The 15672-nt window shown below is 45.7% G+C and overlaps 1 protein-coding gene across 1 annotated transcript; it reads left to right on the top strand.

Annotated features, from left to right (window-relative positions):
• Positions 1-415: 415 nt before the first annotated feature.
• slc9a5 (solute carrier family 9 member A5) lies at positions 416-13830 on the top strand. The gene is made up of 16 exons (XM_068317347.1): positions 416-755; positions 3226-3528; positions 3604-3767; positions 5343-5421; positions 5497-5674; positions 5748-5968; positions 7259-7461; positions 7543-7632; positions 7943-8013; positions 8366-8492; positions 8650-8741; positions 9069-9195; positions 9417-9566; positions 10815-10887; positions 11606-11728; positions 12053-13830. The coding sequence occupies exons 1-16, from the start codon at positions 416-418 to the stop codon at positions 12622-12624; spliced, it is 2913 nt and encodes a 970-aa protein (XP_068173448.1). The 3' UTR covers positions 12625-13830.
• Positions 13831-15672: the final 1842 nt, after the last annotated feature.

Raw genomic sequence — 15672 nt, 5'->3', positions numbered from 1 at the left:
AGTCTTTCTCCTGTCGGCCAGCAGGTTACCATGGAAACGTTGTTTCTTCTTCTTCTTCTTCCATCCAGGAGGGGGCGTGGTTTTCCTGTGGTTCGGACCTCAGGACAGTTCTCATTTCTTGAGGAATAAGTTTTCGGGGAGGGTGGGGGGGGTGATCGCCCCTTCTGCTCCCCCCAGCCACCCCCCCCCCCCCACACACACACACACACACCCCGGTCCACGCCCCTGCTCGTTGTCACGGTAACGTGAACTTTAGCTGAAAACTTTCTGGCCGTCCTCTGACGTCACGGGCTCCTCATCCTGCCCTGTACCTGCTGCTCCTCCCCCGCCCCTCCTCTTCCTCACCCCCCCGCCCCCCCACCGGTGTCGGTGTGTATATAACGGACCGGGACGACATCCTGCTGATCTCCGGAAGATGCTGCCTCCTCTCGGGCTCGTCCTGCTGGCCGCCGCCGCCGCCCGGTCGGGGACCGGAGCTCCGCCGCTCCGGGATCCGGGACTCGGTGTCTCCGCCTCCGCCGCGCCGCTGCTCGTCACGCAGCACCGCGGGGACCACGGGGCTTCCGGCGTCGCTTCGGCGTGGACCGGGGCCGAGGAGCCTCCCGGTCCCGGTCCCGGACCGGAGGAAGGAGGGGTGCAGCATCCTCATCCTCACCTCGGCGGCCGGTACCGGATGGTCCAATGGGAGTGGAGCTACGTCCAGACGCCCTACGTCATCACCGTCTGGCTGCTGCTGGCCAGCGCCGCCAAGATCCGTGAGTCCCACGTGACCCCCGGTCCGGTACCGGACCGGTCCTCTTCCAGGTCCGGTACCGGACCGGTCCTCTTCCAGGTCCGGTACCGGACTGGTCCTCTTCCAGGTCCGTTACCGGACCGGTCCCCTCACTGGTCCGGTACCGGACCGGTCCTCTTCCAGGTCCGGTACCGGACCGGTCCCCTCACTGGTCCGGTACCGGACTGGTGTACTGACTGGAACTTTAAACTGTCCAAACTTTGATCAGAGCTGTTTTTAATTGGTGTATGGACCAGAACCCACTAGTTACTAGTTACTGGTTACTATAGATACTGGTTACTGTAGTTACTGGTTACTACAGATACTGGTTACTATAGTTACTGGTTACTATAGATACTGGTTACTGTAGTTACTGGTTACTATAGATACTGGTTACTGTAGTTACTGGTTACTATAGATACTGGTTACTGTAGTTACTGGTTACTGTAGATAGTGGTTACTGTAGTTACTGGTTACTATAGATACTGGTTACTCTAGTTACTGGTTACTGTAGATAGTGGTTACTGTAGTTACTGGTTACTATAGATACTGGTTACTCTAGTTACTGGTTACTGTAGATACTGGTTACTGTAGTTACTGTAGTTACTGGTTATTATTGTGACCGATTGCTATAGTTACTGGTTAGTGTAGTTACTATAGTTACTGGTTACTATAGTTACTAGTTAGTGGTTACTATAGTTACTAGTTACTGGTTACTATAGTTACTGGTTGCTACAGTTACCAATTACTGGTTACTATAGGTACTATACTTATTGGTTACTGTAGTTAGTACTCACTGGTTATTGAACTACTTACTAGTTAGTTAATTAATTAGTGGTTATAGTTACTGGTTACTATAGTTACTGGTTCTGATCCACTAGAACCCCTTTGATTCTGAATTAGGTTTTGGAGAACCTAAAAGTTTCAGAATCCTTTAATCAGATGTATTGATTAATCAGAACCAATCAGAACCAGACTGGACTGGAGTTCCTGTCTTCAGTTGAAGGACAGGATCAGATTCTGTGGCAAACGAACAAGTAAATAAACAAAAAACAAACAAACAAACAAGTAAATAAACAAAAACAAACAAACAGGACAAGATCAAAGGAAACCGGGTCTGAATGTTAAACAGACGCTGAAACCAGAGCCAGGAGATGAAACAACAGCAGCACATCCTTAATGAGGTTACACACACACACACACACACACACACACACACACACACACACACACACACACACACACACACACACACACACACACACACACACACACACACACACACAGAGGCTGCGTCTCGTCATGTGAACCAATAAAAACCAATAAAATCAAAACGGGTTCAGCCTCTTCGTCTGAGGTCCTTTTAAGGTCGTCTGTAGGAACCAATCAGCTCGCAGGGGCGGAGCAAACACAGGGTGGGTCAAGGTGGGCTGGGCCCCGTTTGATGACATCACATTACACCAAGTGAGGAAAGGACGATTTCAAAAGAAGCTAGTGGTGGTTAGCAGCTAATAGTAGCTAGCGGCTAATAGCTGTTAGCAGCTAGCAGCAGTTTTTGTGATTTTTTTTGTGAAAATGTTTCACGTTTAAGGAGATTCTGTAGTTTTCTGTTTGAATAGTGCAAACTTTGGTGGGGGGGGGTATTATCAGACACCCCCAACCCCCCCACCCCCATGAAGAAGGCTGAGGAAGAGGATAAATCAGGCTGCTGTACGCAAACAGTTCTTCATCGTCTGACATGAAGGAATTTAGCTTTTAGCTTAGTTTGTGTGAAACTAAAGTTTCTTGGGGGGGGGGGGGGGTTATTAAATGGGGAGGGGCTTCAGTCTGTTTAGTTTTTCTATAATTGATTGGATAATTCCTCCTCAGGTGGGAGGAGTCAGAGCAGGAAGTCCTCCTCGGGGTCAAGTCGGGGGCAGATTCGTGTTCTCGTGATGCGTTCGTGTGTGTGACTCAGCGTAGGAATTCCCAGCTCTGGCGTCACACAGTGGAGCGTTTCAGCGGGTCACATGATCGCCAAACAGGATGTCAGTTAAAACAACGGCGCTCTGTTGACCATTGTCTGTAGCACGAGGGGGGAGGAGTCTAGGAGGGGGAGGAGACTAGGATGGAAAGGAGACTAGGAGTGGGAGGAGTGTGGGAGGGGGTGGAGTCTGGGCTGGGGTGGAGACTATGAGGGGGAGGAGTCTAAAAAAGGGAGGAGACTTGGGGAGGAGGGGTCTCAGGGGGAGGAGACTAGGGGGGAGGAGACTAGGAGGGGGGGGAGTCAAGGAGGGGGAGGAGTTGAAAAGTTGGGCTGCCTGATGACCAATCACGGGCAGCGTTCGTGACTTCCTGTCCAATCATTGTGGTTTAACGCTAGAGGGTTGGTTTCCTGACCAATAGGAAGTCGGTTTACTCATTTTAAGGCTGTTTCTTTCGTGGCTCATCCTGATTGGTCTTCCGTCCGGCAGTGTTCCATTTCTCTCAGCGGTTCACCACCGTGGTCCCTGAGAGCTGCCTGCTGATCCTGTTGGGTCTGGTCCTGGGGGGCGTGGTGCTCGTAGCCAATAAGAAGCAGCTGTACCAGCTAGAGCCCGCCCTCTTCTTCCTCTTCCTGCTGCCCACCATCGTGGGGGACGCCGGTTACTTCATGCCGGTCCGCCTCTTCTTCGACAACCTGGGGGCCATCCTGACGTACGCCGTGGTGGGAACCCTGTGGAACGCCTTCTGCACCGGCTTCTGCCTGTACGCCGCCAAGCTGCTGGGGGTCATAGGTCAGTGTGAGGTCGCAGGTGGGGGGAGAGTGTTTTTGATGAAGGGTGACGCCACTGTTTCGTGTGTGTGTGCAGACGAGCGCGTCGAAGCCAACATGATGGACTTCCTGTTGTTCGGGGCGCTGATCTCGGCGGTGGACCCGGTGGCGGTGTTGGCCGTGTTCGAGGAGGTCCACGTCAACGACACGCTGTTCATCATCGTGTTCGGAGAGTCGCTGCTCAACGACGCCGTCACTGTGGTGAGGCACGCACGCACACACACACACACATATGGCACACCCGTACAGGAATCAGGTCAAGGGGGTTCAAGTGTCGCCATGGTGATGCACTGTTCTGGAGCGCCCAGTCATTGGTGGCAGCAGTTGTATCAGGTGTTGTTTCAGGTGTTGTGTCAGGTGTTGTGTCAGGTGTTGTGTCTGGTATTGTTAAACATGTTGTGTCTGGTGTTTTTTTCGGCTGTTGTTTCAGGTGTTTTTGGTGTTGTTTCAGGTGTTTTAGGTGTTGTTTCGGGTGTTTTTGGTGTTGTTTCGGGTATTGTTTTAGGTGTTCCAAAAGTTGTGTGAGTCGATCCACTGGACGTTAAGAAAGTTCTTGAAGACGTTTCGTCTCTTTTCCTTGAGTTGAAGAAACTTCATGACTGAAGAAGTCTCTTGGATGAGAGACGAAACATCTTCAAGAACTTTCTTAACGTCCAGTGGATCGACTCACACAACTTTTGGACAACCATGACCTGGATGACTGAGAACCTACACAGACATCATGTTTTAGGTGTTGTTTCAGGTGTTGTGTCTGTTGTTAAGTCAGGTGCTGTTTCCGGTGTTGTTTCGAGTTTTGTTTTGGGTGTTGTGTCAGGTGTTGTTTTAGGTGTTGTTTTAGGTGTTGTTTTGGGTGTTGTGTCATTTATTGCATCGGGTGTTTTGTCCGGTACTGTTGCAGGCGCTGTGTCAGGTGTGTTTTCGGCTGGCTGTTGTTTCAGGTGTTGTTTTGGGTGTTGTTTTAGGTGTTGTTTGGGGTGTTGTTTTAGGTGTTGTTTCAGGTGTTGTTTTAGGTGTTGTTTGGGTGTTGTTTAAGGTGTTGTTTTAGGTGTTGTTTTAGGTGTTCTTTCAGGTGTTGTTTCAGGTGTTGTTTTAGGTGTTGTTTTAGGTGTTGTTTTAGGTGTTGTCTCCAGGGGTACGTTCTGCTCCTCAGGAGCAGACTGATCCCTTGTCACACAGTTTCTCTTCTGTTCCAGAGAACAGATGGAGGTCAAGGATCCTCCAGTCATCAGAGCCAGAAATGCTCCTCTAATTCCAAAATTATCCCCAATGTTCCCTCCTGTTACCTTGACAACACCTCACTCTTAGTACCACCAAAACTTCTTCATGGTGTCGGTCCTATGAGGGATGTAAAGGAAGTAAAGTCATTGACCAATCAGTGACCTCCAGGGGGCTAAAATGGCCTTGAAACTTTTTAACATTCAATAACTAATCAATTTAAATCAACTACCTCAGATTCTGATGTTCATAGATTTGGAGTAAAATGAAGACGTGATGTTTCATCTGGTTGTGAGCCCAGAAAAGAACGATCTGGTGATTCCATTCAGAGATCAATACATCTAGTTAATGTCGGTTAAAGACTTTAACTTAAAGTATGGATTCATAAAGTGACCAATGACAACCGTTGTTTGTCTGTTGGGTTTGTGTTTGGTTGTTTTTTCCTTTGTCATCCAACAAAAAGACTAATTCTGGGTGTTTGAAAGAGAGACGGGTCACATCTGTTGTTGTGTGTTGCCTAGCAACACAGCTAAAGCTAAAATGCTTCTCTCTGCGCTCCAGGTTCTGTATAAAGTCTACATTTCCTTTGTGGAGGTGGGGGCGGAGAACGTCCAGACGGGGGACTACTTCAGGGGAGTGGGTGAGTCCAGGGAACCCGACCACGTCCAACCCGCACCCGACCGTCGCTCACTCCATTCCAACTCTTCCTCTCCAGCCTCCTTCTTCATCGTCAGTGTGGGGGGGACTCTGGTGGGTCTGGTGTTCGCCGTCATCCTCGGCTTCATCACCCGTTTCACCAAGAAGGTGCGGATCATCGAGCCGCTCTTCGTCTTCCTGCTGGTCTACCTCGCCTACCTGACCGCCGAGCTCTTCTCGCTGTCCGCCATCCTGTCGTGAGTCCCTACCGGCGACCACCCCGCCCCCCCCGGGACAGGAAGTGGTAATCACCCACGGCTCTCTCCTCAGAATGACCTTCTGTGGCATCGGAGCCAATAAATACGTGGAGGCCAACATTTCCCAGAAGTCTCGGACCACGGTGAAGTACACGATGAAGACTCTGGCTAGCATCGCCGAGACCATCATCTTCATCTTCCTGGGAATCTCAGCGGTGGACAAAAGCAAGTGGGCGTGGGACGCGGGCCTGGTGTCCTGCACACTCGTCTTCATCTTCATCTTCAGAGCGGCAGGTCAGGAGGCCTCGTTTACAGAGACAGTACGCCCCAAATTCAGTCGTCCGCACCCACATGAGGGTCAAACGTCAGGTCAAGGGTCAGGTGTAGTGTAGGGACCAGGTGTAGTTTAGTACCAGGTGTAGTTTTGGTTCCAAGTGTAGCTTAAAACCCAAGTACAATTTAATACAAGTGTAGTTTAAGAAACGTGTCGTTTTAGTTCCAGGTGTAGTTTATTATGAGGTGTAGTTTAACTACCAGGTGTAGTTTAGTACCAGGTGTAGATTAATATGAGGTGTAGTTTAATACCATGGTGTAGTTTAACTACCAGGTGTAGTTTAGTACCAGGTGTAGTTTAGTACCAGGTGTAGTTTAGTTCCAGGTGTACTTTAGGTACCAGGTGTAGTTAGGTACCAGGTGTAGTTTAGTACCAGGTGTACTCTAGGTACCAGGTGTAGTTAGGTACCAGGTGTAGTTTAGTACCAGGTGTAGTTTAGTACCAGGTGTAGTTTAGTATGAGGTGTAGTTTAGTACCAGGTGTAATTTCCTCCGGGATTAATAAAGTATCTATCTATCTATCTAGTTAGGCACCAGGTGTAGTTAGGTACCAGGTGTAGTTTAGTACCAGGTGTATTTTAGGTACCAGGTGTAGTTAGGTACCAGGTGTACTTTAGGTACCAGGTGTAGTTAGGTACCAGGTGTATTTTAGGTACCAGGTGTAGTTAGGTACCAGGTGTAGTTAGGTACCAGGTGTATTTTAGGTACCAGGTGTAGTTAGGTACCAGGTGTAGTTTAGTACCAGGTGTATTTTAGGTACCAGGTGTAGTTAGGTACCAGGTGTACTTTAGGTACCAGGTGTAGTTAGGTACCAGGTGTATTTTAGGTACCAGGTGTAGTTAGGTACCAGGTGTAGTTTAGTACCAGGTGTATTTTAGGTACCAGGTGTAGTTAGGTACCAGGTGTACTTTAGGTACCAGGTGTAGTTAGGTACCAGGTGTATTTTAGGTACCAGGTGTAGTTAGGTACCAGGTGTAGTTAGGTACCAGGTGTATTTTAGGTACCAGGTGTACTTTAGGTACCAGGTGTAGTTAGGTACCAGGTGTAGTTAGGTACCAGGTGTATTTTAGGTACCAGGTGTAGTTTAGTACCAGGTGTACTTTAGGTACCAGGTGTAGTTTAGGTACCAGGTGTACTTTAGGTACCAGGTGTAGTTTAATACCAGTTTAGTTTTAGTACCACTTGTGTTTAGATGTTTCCCAGCAGCCTTTTGATTGGCTGTGCTGACCTTTAGTAACCTTTATACTCCAGGTGTGATTGGTCAGACGTGGGTTCTGAACCGTTTCCGCCTCGTCCCATTGGACAAGATCGACCAGGTGGTAATGTCATACGGCGGCCTGCGGGGGGCGGTGGCGTTCGCTCTGGTGGTGCTGCTGGACGGTGAACACGTCAAAGCCAAGGACTACTTTGTTGCCACGACGATCGTGGTCGTCTTCTTCACCGTCATGTTCCAGGTAGGAACAGCTGGAAGAAGATCATCAATCCCCGATAGTCAATCAGATAATCAATCAATAATCGATCTGTCGTCACGTCAGGGTCTGACCATCAAGCCGCTGGTCAACTGGCTCAAAGTTCCTCGTTCCACCAGCAGGAAGCCGACCATCAACGAGGAGATCCACGAGCGGGTCAGTCGATCGCCAAGCACCAGTGTCGCCATGGCGACATCCAATCAAACAACCAATCCACATGTCGCTGGAGTCTCTGGACCCGCCTCTTTCTCGTCCTACCTGACTTTTTACATGATTATTACTTATAAGAACCAAACAGGAAGTACAATCCAGGCAAAGGTGATGGGTGTGTCCGGTCCTGAGGGTCTGCAGGTTCCAACAACATTTAACAAAGACATGCTAGCACGTCCCCTGACCTGGTTAAATCGCTTAGCGTCCAATCAGATCGTCTCGTTCTCACAGCTGATCCACCCGTGTGTGTTTTCAGGCCTTTGACCACATCCTGGCTGCAGTGGAGGACATCGCAGGACTGCAGGGGTACCACCACTGGAGGGACAAGTAAGGCTGTCATATGGTGATGTCACAGTGATGATCTCTGAAATACTCTCCATCACATTTTTATGAATACACATTTTTTTCAAGGATTTATAAATTATCTCTCAATCTAATCTATCCTTGTTGTAATGAGTGGAGTTGACCAGCAGGTGGCGCCTCCATCAAAGAGTGAATAGAACGTCGTTACCTGACTGTCTAGACTCTAGACTCTAGAGGAAGCAACCAATCAGAAATCATTTGTTGATTAGATGAAGAGTTGTTTTTCTTCTGTTTAGCTCCAACGATGTAAAAAATACAAAAATAAAAATAGTCTCAATAAAGTCGTAACGTCATTGGACGACCTTCTTGTGTCCAGGTGGGAACAGTTCGACAAGAACTACCTGAGCAAGCTGCTGCTGAGGAAGTCTGTTTACAGGAAGAGTGAATTATGGGAAGCCTATCAGAAGATCAACATCAGAGACGCCATCAGCGTCATCGACCAGGTGGGCGGGGCTGTGGGTGGAGTCGTGAGAGCAAAATGGCCTAAATGCTGCTCGTATTGGTAGCAGTGTGTGTGTGTGTGTGTGTGTGTGTGTGTGTGTGTGTGTGTGTGTGTGTGTGTGTGTGTGTGTGTGTGTGTGTGTGTGTGTGTGTGTGTAGGGTGGGAACGTCCTGACCTCGGCCAGACTGTCCCTCCCATCGATGGCCAGCAGAGCCTCGTTCCCTGAAGTCACCAACGTCACCAACTACCTGTGAGTCACATGACACGCCACAAAGCATGCTGGGAAAGTTTGCACAGGATCTATGATGGAAGATGGAAAACCTGATCAGAAATCTATAATTAATATTGGTTTGTCCATCTGGAGCTCTCCATTTGAACGCTGTGCAGCGCCCCCTTCTGGACACGTGTCACATGATTCATCCGTGTTTTAAATCAGTGATGCAGGAGGTGTCGCTCCGCCCCTTTCATGTCAGAATGTACACAATAAAAATGAATGATTCTTAAAGTAAAAGCAGCAGCTTTAATAGCGCAGACATCCTTAGCATCATGCTAACCGCATGCGTGTCGGTTCTGACAGGCGTGAGAACGGGAGCGGCGTCTGTCTGGATCTCCAGGTCATCGATAACGTCCCCGGGGCCAAAGTGGAGGAGGACACCGAGACGCACCACGTCCTCGCAGAGAACCTGTACAAGCCCAGGAGAAGGGTAACACCCCCAAAGAAACGCCAGCAGGTTCTAGCTAGCACGCGTGTCAGGGGTTGGTTCTGGTAGATTCAGGATCCAAGAGGAGATTCTGGGGTTCACAGAAGGACATTAGAGACCACATCTCGGAGCATATTAGCATAAAATGCTAACAGTTAAAATAAACATGACAACACACATTTATACGTCACTGGGATGTGAACATATGGTGTTGTGGTTTCCAGTATCTATCCCAGTACAGCCGTCACTTCATGCCTCTGGGAGAGAAGGAGCGCCAGGACCGAGAGGTGTTCCAGAGGAACATGAGGAGGCGCATGGAGACGTTCAAGTCCAGCCGACACAAGAGACACAAGAAGGAGCGAAGTCTCAAGAGGGTGAGAAATGCTACGATCACAGACCACGTTTGTTTGTATCTACGAATGTTCATAAGTCGAATGTTTGTATATTGAGGACTACTTGTAGTTCCAGGAGTAACAACAGCAGTAATAACGGGAGTAATAACAGTAGCGATAACAGTAGTAATAACAGTAGTAATAACAGTAGTAATAACAGGAATAATAACAGTAGCAATAACAGTAGTAATAACAGGAGTAATAACAGGAGTAGCAACAGTAATAATAACAAGAATAATGGAAGGGTAATTATAGTGGTAATAAATGCAGTAATTCCAGGAGTATCAGGATTAATAACATGAGTAATAACAGCAGAAATAATAGGATTAATAAGAGTAATAGGAGTAATAAAAAAGACTAACAACAATAGTAATAACAGCAAAATAGCACCAATAGCAGGTGTAACAACAGAAGTAGTAAAAGGAGTAATAATAGGACTAATAACAGGACTAACATCAGTAGTAATAACAGGAGTAATAATAACAGAAATAGCAGTAATAGCAGTAGTAATAACGAGAGAAATAACAGGAGTAATACATGCAGTAGTTCCAGGACTATCAGGTGTAACAACATGAGCAATAACACGAGTAATAACAGTAGTGAGAATTGTAGTGTTTCCAGGACTAATAGCAGGAATAAAAGGAGTATTAACAACAGTAATAGTAGTAGTAGTAATAACAGCAGTAATAACAGTAGTCATACAGTAAATGTAGTAGTTGCAGGAGTAATAACAACTTTAATAACAGCGGTAATAACAGTAGTAATAACAGCAGTAATAACAGGAGTCCACACGGGTCTTGAACTGGCCACCCTGCGGTCCCCAGCCGATGATCTATTTATTTTGTAACGTTTTGGAACTTTATCAATAATTGAAATAAGTAATAAAGCCAGTATAAAGAGACCAGCTGACTCCTGGGCACACACACACTCTCTCTCTCTCTCTCTCTCTCTCTCTCACACACACACACACACACACACACACACACACACACACACACACACACACACACACACACACACACACACACACACACACACACACACACACACACACACACACTTAATGACAGTTGCATAATGACAGTTTTGTCTTTTGTTCTGTCAGATTGTGGTGTAATTACGCCGCTGAGCTCTCACCGTTATGAAAGACTGAGCGTGGCGCTGATTGAAGGCCGTCTACTTCCTGTTATGGCTGCTGCTCTGCTCATGTTTGTGTTCTGCTTTCTCCAGCGCCGGGGATCCGACACCAGAGAGGACGACAAACCCAGACGCAACATCAGCTGGCACGACAAGAATAAAGATGGTAAAGACAGAAAAACCCATCAGACTCACCTCTGATTAATACTGTTAGCTCAGGCTAACCTAGCTAGCTTATATTTGATTTAAATCTTTATTTTAAATATAATGATAACAAATCTGCAAAACTTTTGTACATACTTATGACACTAAACTTCATTTATTATTCAGCAGCAAAAGATTTTTTGATTTTATTTAATCTTATTACATAAGTATAAAAATGATCAACATGTTTCTGAGATTTCACACTATTATTATTATTATTATTATTATTATTATTAATAATAATAGTAATAATAGTAATAGCATTGGTAGCGTCATTATTATTGTTGTTGTTAGTATTATTATTACAATCATTACTATTATTATTACAATCATTGTTAGTACTATTGTTATTGTTATTAATATTAGAACTACCACAATCATTATTTATTGTTATTATTAATATTGCTATTTTTATCATGATTGCTATTACAGTTGTTGTTATTATTAATATGAATATTAATATTATAATTGCCATTTTTACCATCACTATTATTATTCCTCTTATTATTACTACTGTTATTATTATTATCATTATCATCATCTTTATTATCATTATTATTATTACTATTAATAATAAGAAATAATAATAATAATAATAATAATATTGTTATTATTATTTATACGGTTTGGTCCTGAAAAACTAAATTGTGACGTGTTTTTTAAAAAAAAATTATTCTCAGGTTTGGTGGTGGTTCCTGTGGAAGGAGAGGAAGAGAACCTCTCAGACGTTGAGAAGGAGGAAGACGTCGGGATCACCTTCATCGCTCGAAAGGCCGAGACGCCGAAACAACGACCCAAATCAGGTGAGAAGACACAGACGGGTTGAAGCTGCGCTGTACAGGTGGGCAGTGAAGGCCTCATGGAATAACGGCAGGACAACAACCAATCAGGAGAACCTTTAGGTCGATGAGACGTTCAGGACAACGGGAAATACCGACGCTTTCAGATGTAAACTTGAAGCAAATGATGCGACAAACAGCTAAAACTAAAATTATTTCACAGATATAAAGGAAAAGGAATCAACATAATCATTTAATTTATTTAGAACCAGAACTGGTCACATGACTGACTATCTGATGTTAGACGTGGAGATGGGTTTGGTTGTGATTCTGTGTCTCCTCTGTCAGTCCCGGCTGCGATAGACCAGTTTCCTGGGATCCCCTCATCCCCCAGTGGAGACAGCCATCTTCCCTGGAAAGGGAGCTTGGGTTCGCCCCCTCCCTGCCTGTCGGTGGGGGCCACGAAGGTCATCCCAGTGGACCTCCAGCAGGCCTGGAACCAGAGCATCTCCTCCCTGGAGAGCATCTCCTCCCCTACCGCCCGCGCCGAGCCCCCCCACCCCAGAGTGACCAACCTGTCAGTGGTGGGGGGACCCCGTCCAGGAGGATCCCGCCCAGCCTCCTGGAACCCCCCCGGTCCGGGTAGCGCCCCCTTTGTCGGACTTCGGGGGTCACAGGGCTCCTGCCTCCCAGAGAAGACGAAGGAGGAAGAAGAGGAGGAGGAGGAGGCGGGGCCACTGGAGACGCAGCCACTCATGTCGTCTCTGCGGACCCCCGCCTCCCTGAACCCCCCGCCACCACACAGCTCCGCCCCCAGCTCTGGGAGGAGGAGAGGTCCTTGTGTGTACCTGAAGAGCTTGGTGACGGCGCCTCCTCCTGGCAGCGGGGAACCCCACAGTCGAGGCCCCACCCAACTGTGAGGATACCCCCACCCCCCGTGACGTCCAGATCCACACCGACCAATAGGAACGGAGCTCGATACGTCTTCTTCGTCACCTCCACCTGCAGTCCAAAAGAATAGAGAGAACCATCACAGTTCATTCAGGGCGTGTCCAGGTTCACGCAGTGAAACAGTCCAGGTTCACGCAGTGAAACAGTCCAGGTTCACGCAGTGAAACAGTCCAGGTTCACGCAGTGAAACAGTCCAGGTTCACGCAGTGAAACAGTCCAGGTTCACACAGTGAAACAGTCCAGGTTCACGCAGTGAAACAGTCCAGGTTCACACAGTGAAACAGTCCAGGTTCACGCAGTGAAACAGTCCAGGTTCACGCAGTGAAACAGTCCAGGTTCACGCAGTGAAACAGTCCAGGTTCACACAGTGAAAACAGTCCAGGTTCACACAGTGAAACAGTCCAGGTTCACGCAGTGAAACAGTCCAGGTTCTAATTATTCTAAATACAACTCTCAGTGTTTTACACCCAACTGTGGACCCAGACTGTAAACTGCTGAACTGAAGGGCGATGGACACGCCCTAAATGACCATTGACCCATGATGATGATGATGATGATGATGATGATGATGATGATGATGATGATTAGTTGTAGCTCAATCCTGGGAAAGCGAAGCGCTTTCTTAGCCACGTAAGGTACACGGCATATAATGAAGAGTTGAAGGTGGTGTGACGGAAATGTGTGTGTGTGTGTGTGTGTGTGTGTGTGTGTGTGTGTGTGTGTGCGTGTGTGTGAATAATCACTTAAAAACAGAAGCTTTTAATGTTGCTGATATTCTATATTTAGAAATGTGAGTTCAGCCCCGCCCCCTCTGGAGCCATCTAAACATAGAAACGTAAAGTTTAAACAAATAATAGGTATCCTTTTTAAATGTGATCAGATTGATTCAGATTTTTATAAAAATCAGTTCAGGTTTCAAACAGCTTTTGTTTCTTTCTGATTATAAGTTTAGCAATTAGCTGTGATCTTTCCCAGAGTTCAGAGGGGCTGCTGGCTGAAACTGTATATTCTAATGCAAAGTAGTGAAACCAAAGCAGAATGTGTGTTAGATTCAGTCGCCGTCGTGTCCTAAATGTTTGTGTCAAATCTGTGATTCCTCGTGAAGATTAAACAAAACCAAATGTGTGTGTTTCAAGAAGATAATAAAGAAGATAATAAAAGTTTTAATTTATAAAGTCTGTTCTCTGTTTTTGTGTCAGACATTCAAGCAGAACCTTTTCTAGAAGAAATTCACTCATTTATGAGAAATAAATAAAATAATGTGTGGTGAAGCGATCCGTTCACACAGCAGGTGTGACACTGGTTCCACTAAACCTCACACACACCGGCAGTGGTGAACAGTGTCAACACACACCTGACAGATGGATCAACACTTACACCACATCGTCGTCCCGTTATTACAACACACGGATCAGTTTCTGCAGCGCCTCAACAAGTCAACACCTGATGGATCGACATAAACACGTTTTTATGAGAAATAAAGACAAGAATTCTCATAAAATTTTAAGCTACATCTTCGTGAAATAAAAATGTTAGATGAGGACTGAGTTACTTTTTTTTTTTTTTACGTCTGCAAACTATAAAACAAATTTTTGAGAAAATGTTTTATTACAGCAAAACAACATTATTATAGGAACCGGGATTAATTCATGTCTTTAATGGAGGAGGTGGAGCTCTGATGATATCATCAGGATTTTAATCCATTTATGACTTTATTCTTATTATATTATGACATTCAATTGATTTTGCCTTGTGAAAATCTACTTCTTTCATTGTTGTCCGAATACTAAATCATAAAATAAACCTTTTTAGATGGTTAATTTAAAAATGAATCAATTATCTTAATCAAAGTGTGTAGGTGATACAGATATTTCAAAATTTTTGAAGTCTTTTCATTTCTATGAACCACTGATTGATTTTATATAAGTCAAAGTATTATGACAAAAATGTTTGAATGCAGGTATTTGCTTATCAAATTTACATTTATGTAAGTAGAACTTTGCTATACAGTCAGTAGGTTTATACTAAGAAAATCTTTTTCTTATCTGCCGTCTAAAACTAGCAAAATCCTACATTTTCCCACGTCCTTAAACTAAACCTTTCACTTCGGCTCCGTTCAGTGACGTCATCAGAGACGTTCAGGAACTACGGGAATCTTCAGCGCGCAGGTTAATCACCGACTAATGATCGCTAATTAAGTCACCGTCATTAAACCGAAGCTGGCGGTGACGCGACGTTTGTTTGTCGTTTAGCAAAACGGAATTATTTTTGTTTTGTTTGTAAAAAAAAAAAAAAAAAGTGAACAAATGTTCTTATTAAAGTAAACAACACCGGTGAGAACCGACAAATCACCGTCAGCGGCGGAGGAGCTCGGATGGAGACGTCACCGGTGGCTAAGCTAAGCTAACGTAGCATCCATCAGGTAACAGCAGCTTACGCGGTGCTTAGCAGCTAGCCGGAGGGAAACAGATCGGTAATATACACGTAATCGATATATAGACAGGGTTCACCTGTCAATGCTGTTCATTACATTAGCATTTGGCGTTAGCTGACGGCAGCATAGCCAGGTTAGCTTGTCTCCAAGGGTCAGTGTTAGAATGAATTTATGCTAGTCGTTTCTGGCTAGTTTCACTGTGCTGAGTCACGAGCTAACTAGCTTTAAATTAGCATTAAATAATGAAATATAATCAGTTTAAGCAACAGGAAAATTAATTATTGTACTATTACACGTTAGCTGAACTAATTAGCCACGTTTCTGGGAGGGGTGAAATGTGCTGACTCACTTCCAGATGTGTTCTAGTGCTCTAGTGAATGCTATATGCTAACTATGCTAACATTATTCCATGATGGAGATTTTAGACATGAACAGAAACAGAACAAAGTGTTTGAAGCTAATGTGGTAGTGATGATGATGATGGTGGTGATGAGAACGAGATGCGCTCTCACTGATGTTGTATCCATCCGCCAACAAGCGGTAAAGAACGAGATGCGGCCTCACTGATGTCGTATCCATCCGC

Source organism: Antennarius striatus, chromosome 1 (genome assembly GCF_040054535.1).
Source record: "Antennarius striatus isolate MH-2024 chromosome 1, ASM4005453v1, whole genome shotgun sequence".
In the NCBI taxonomy this organism is placed as follows: Eukaryota; Metazoa; Chordata; class Actinopteri; order Lophiiformes; family Antennariidae; genus Antennarius; species Antennarius striatus.
The sequence above is the reverse complement of the archived record's forward strand: the minus strand, read 5'-3'. Positions and strand labels throughout refer to the sequence as shown.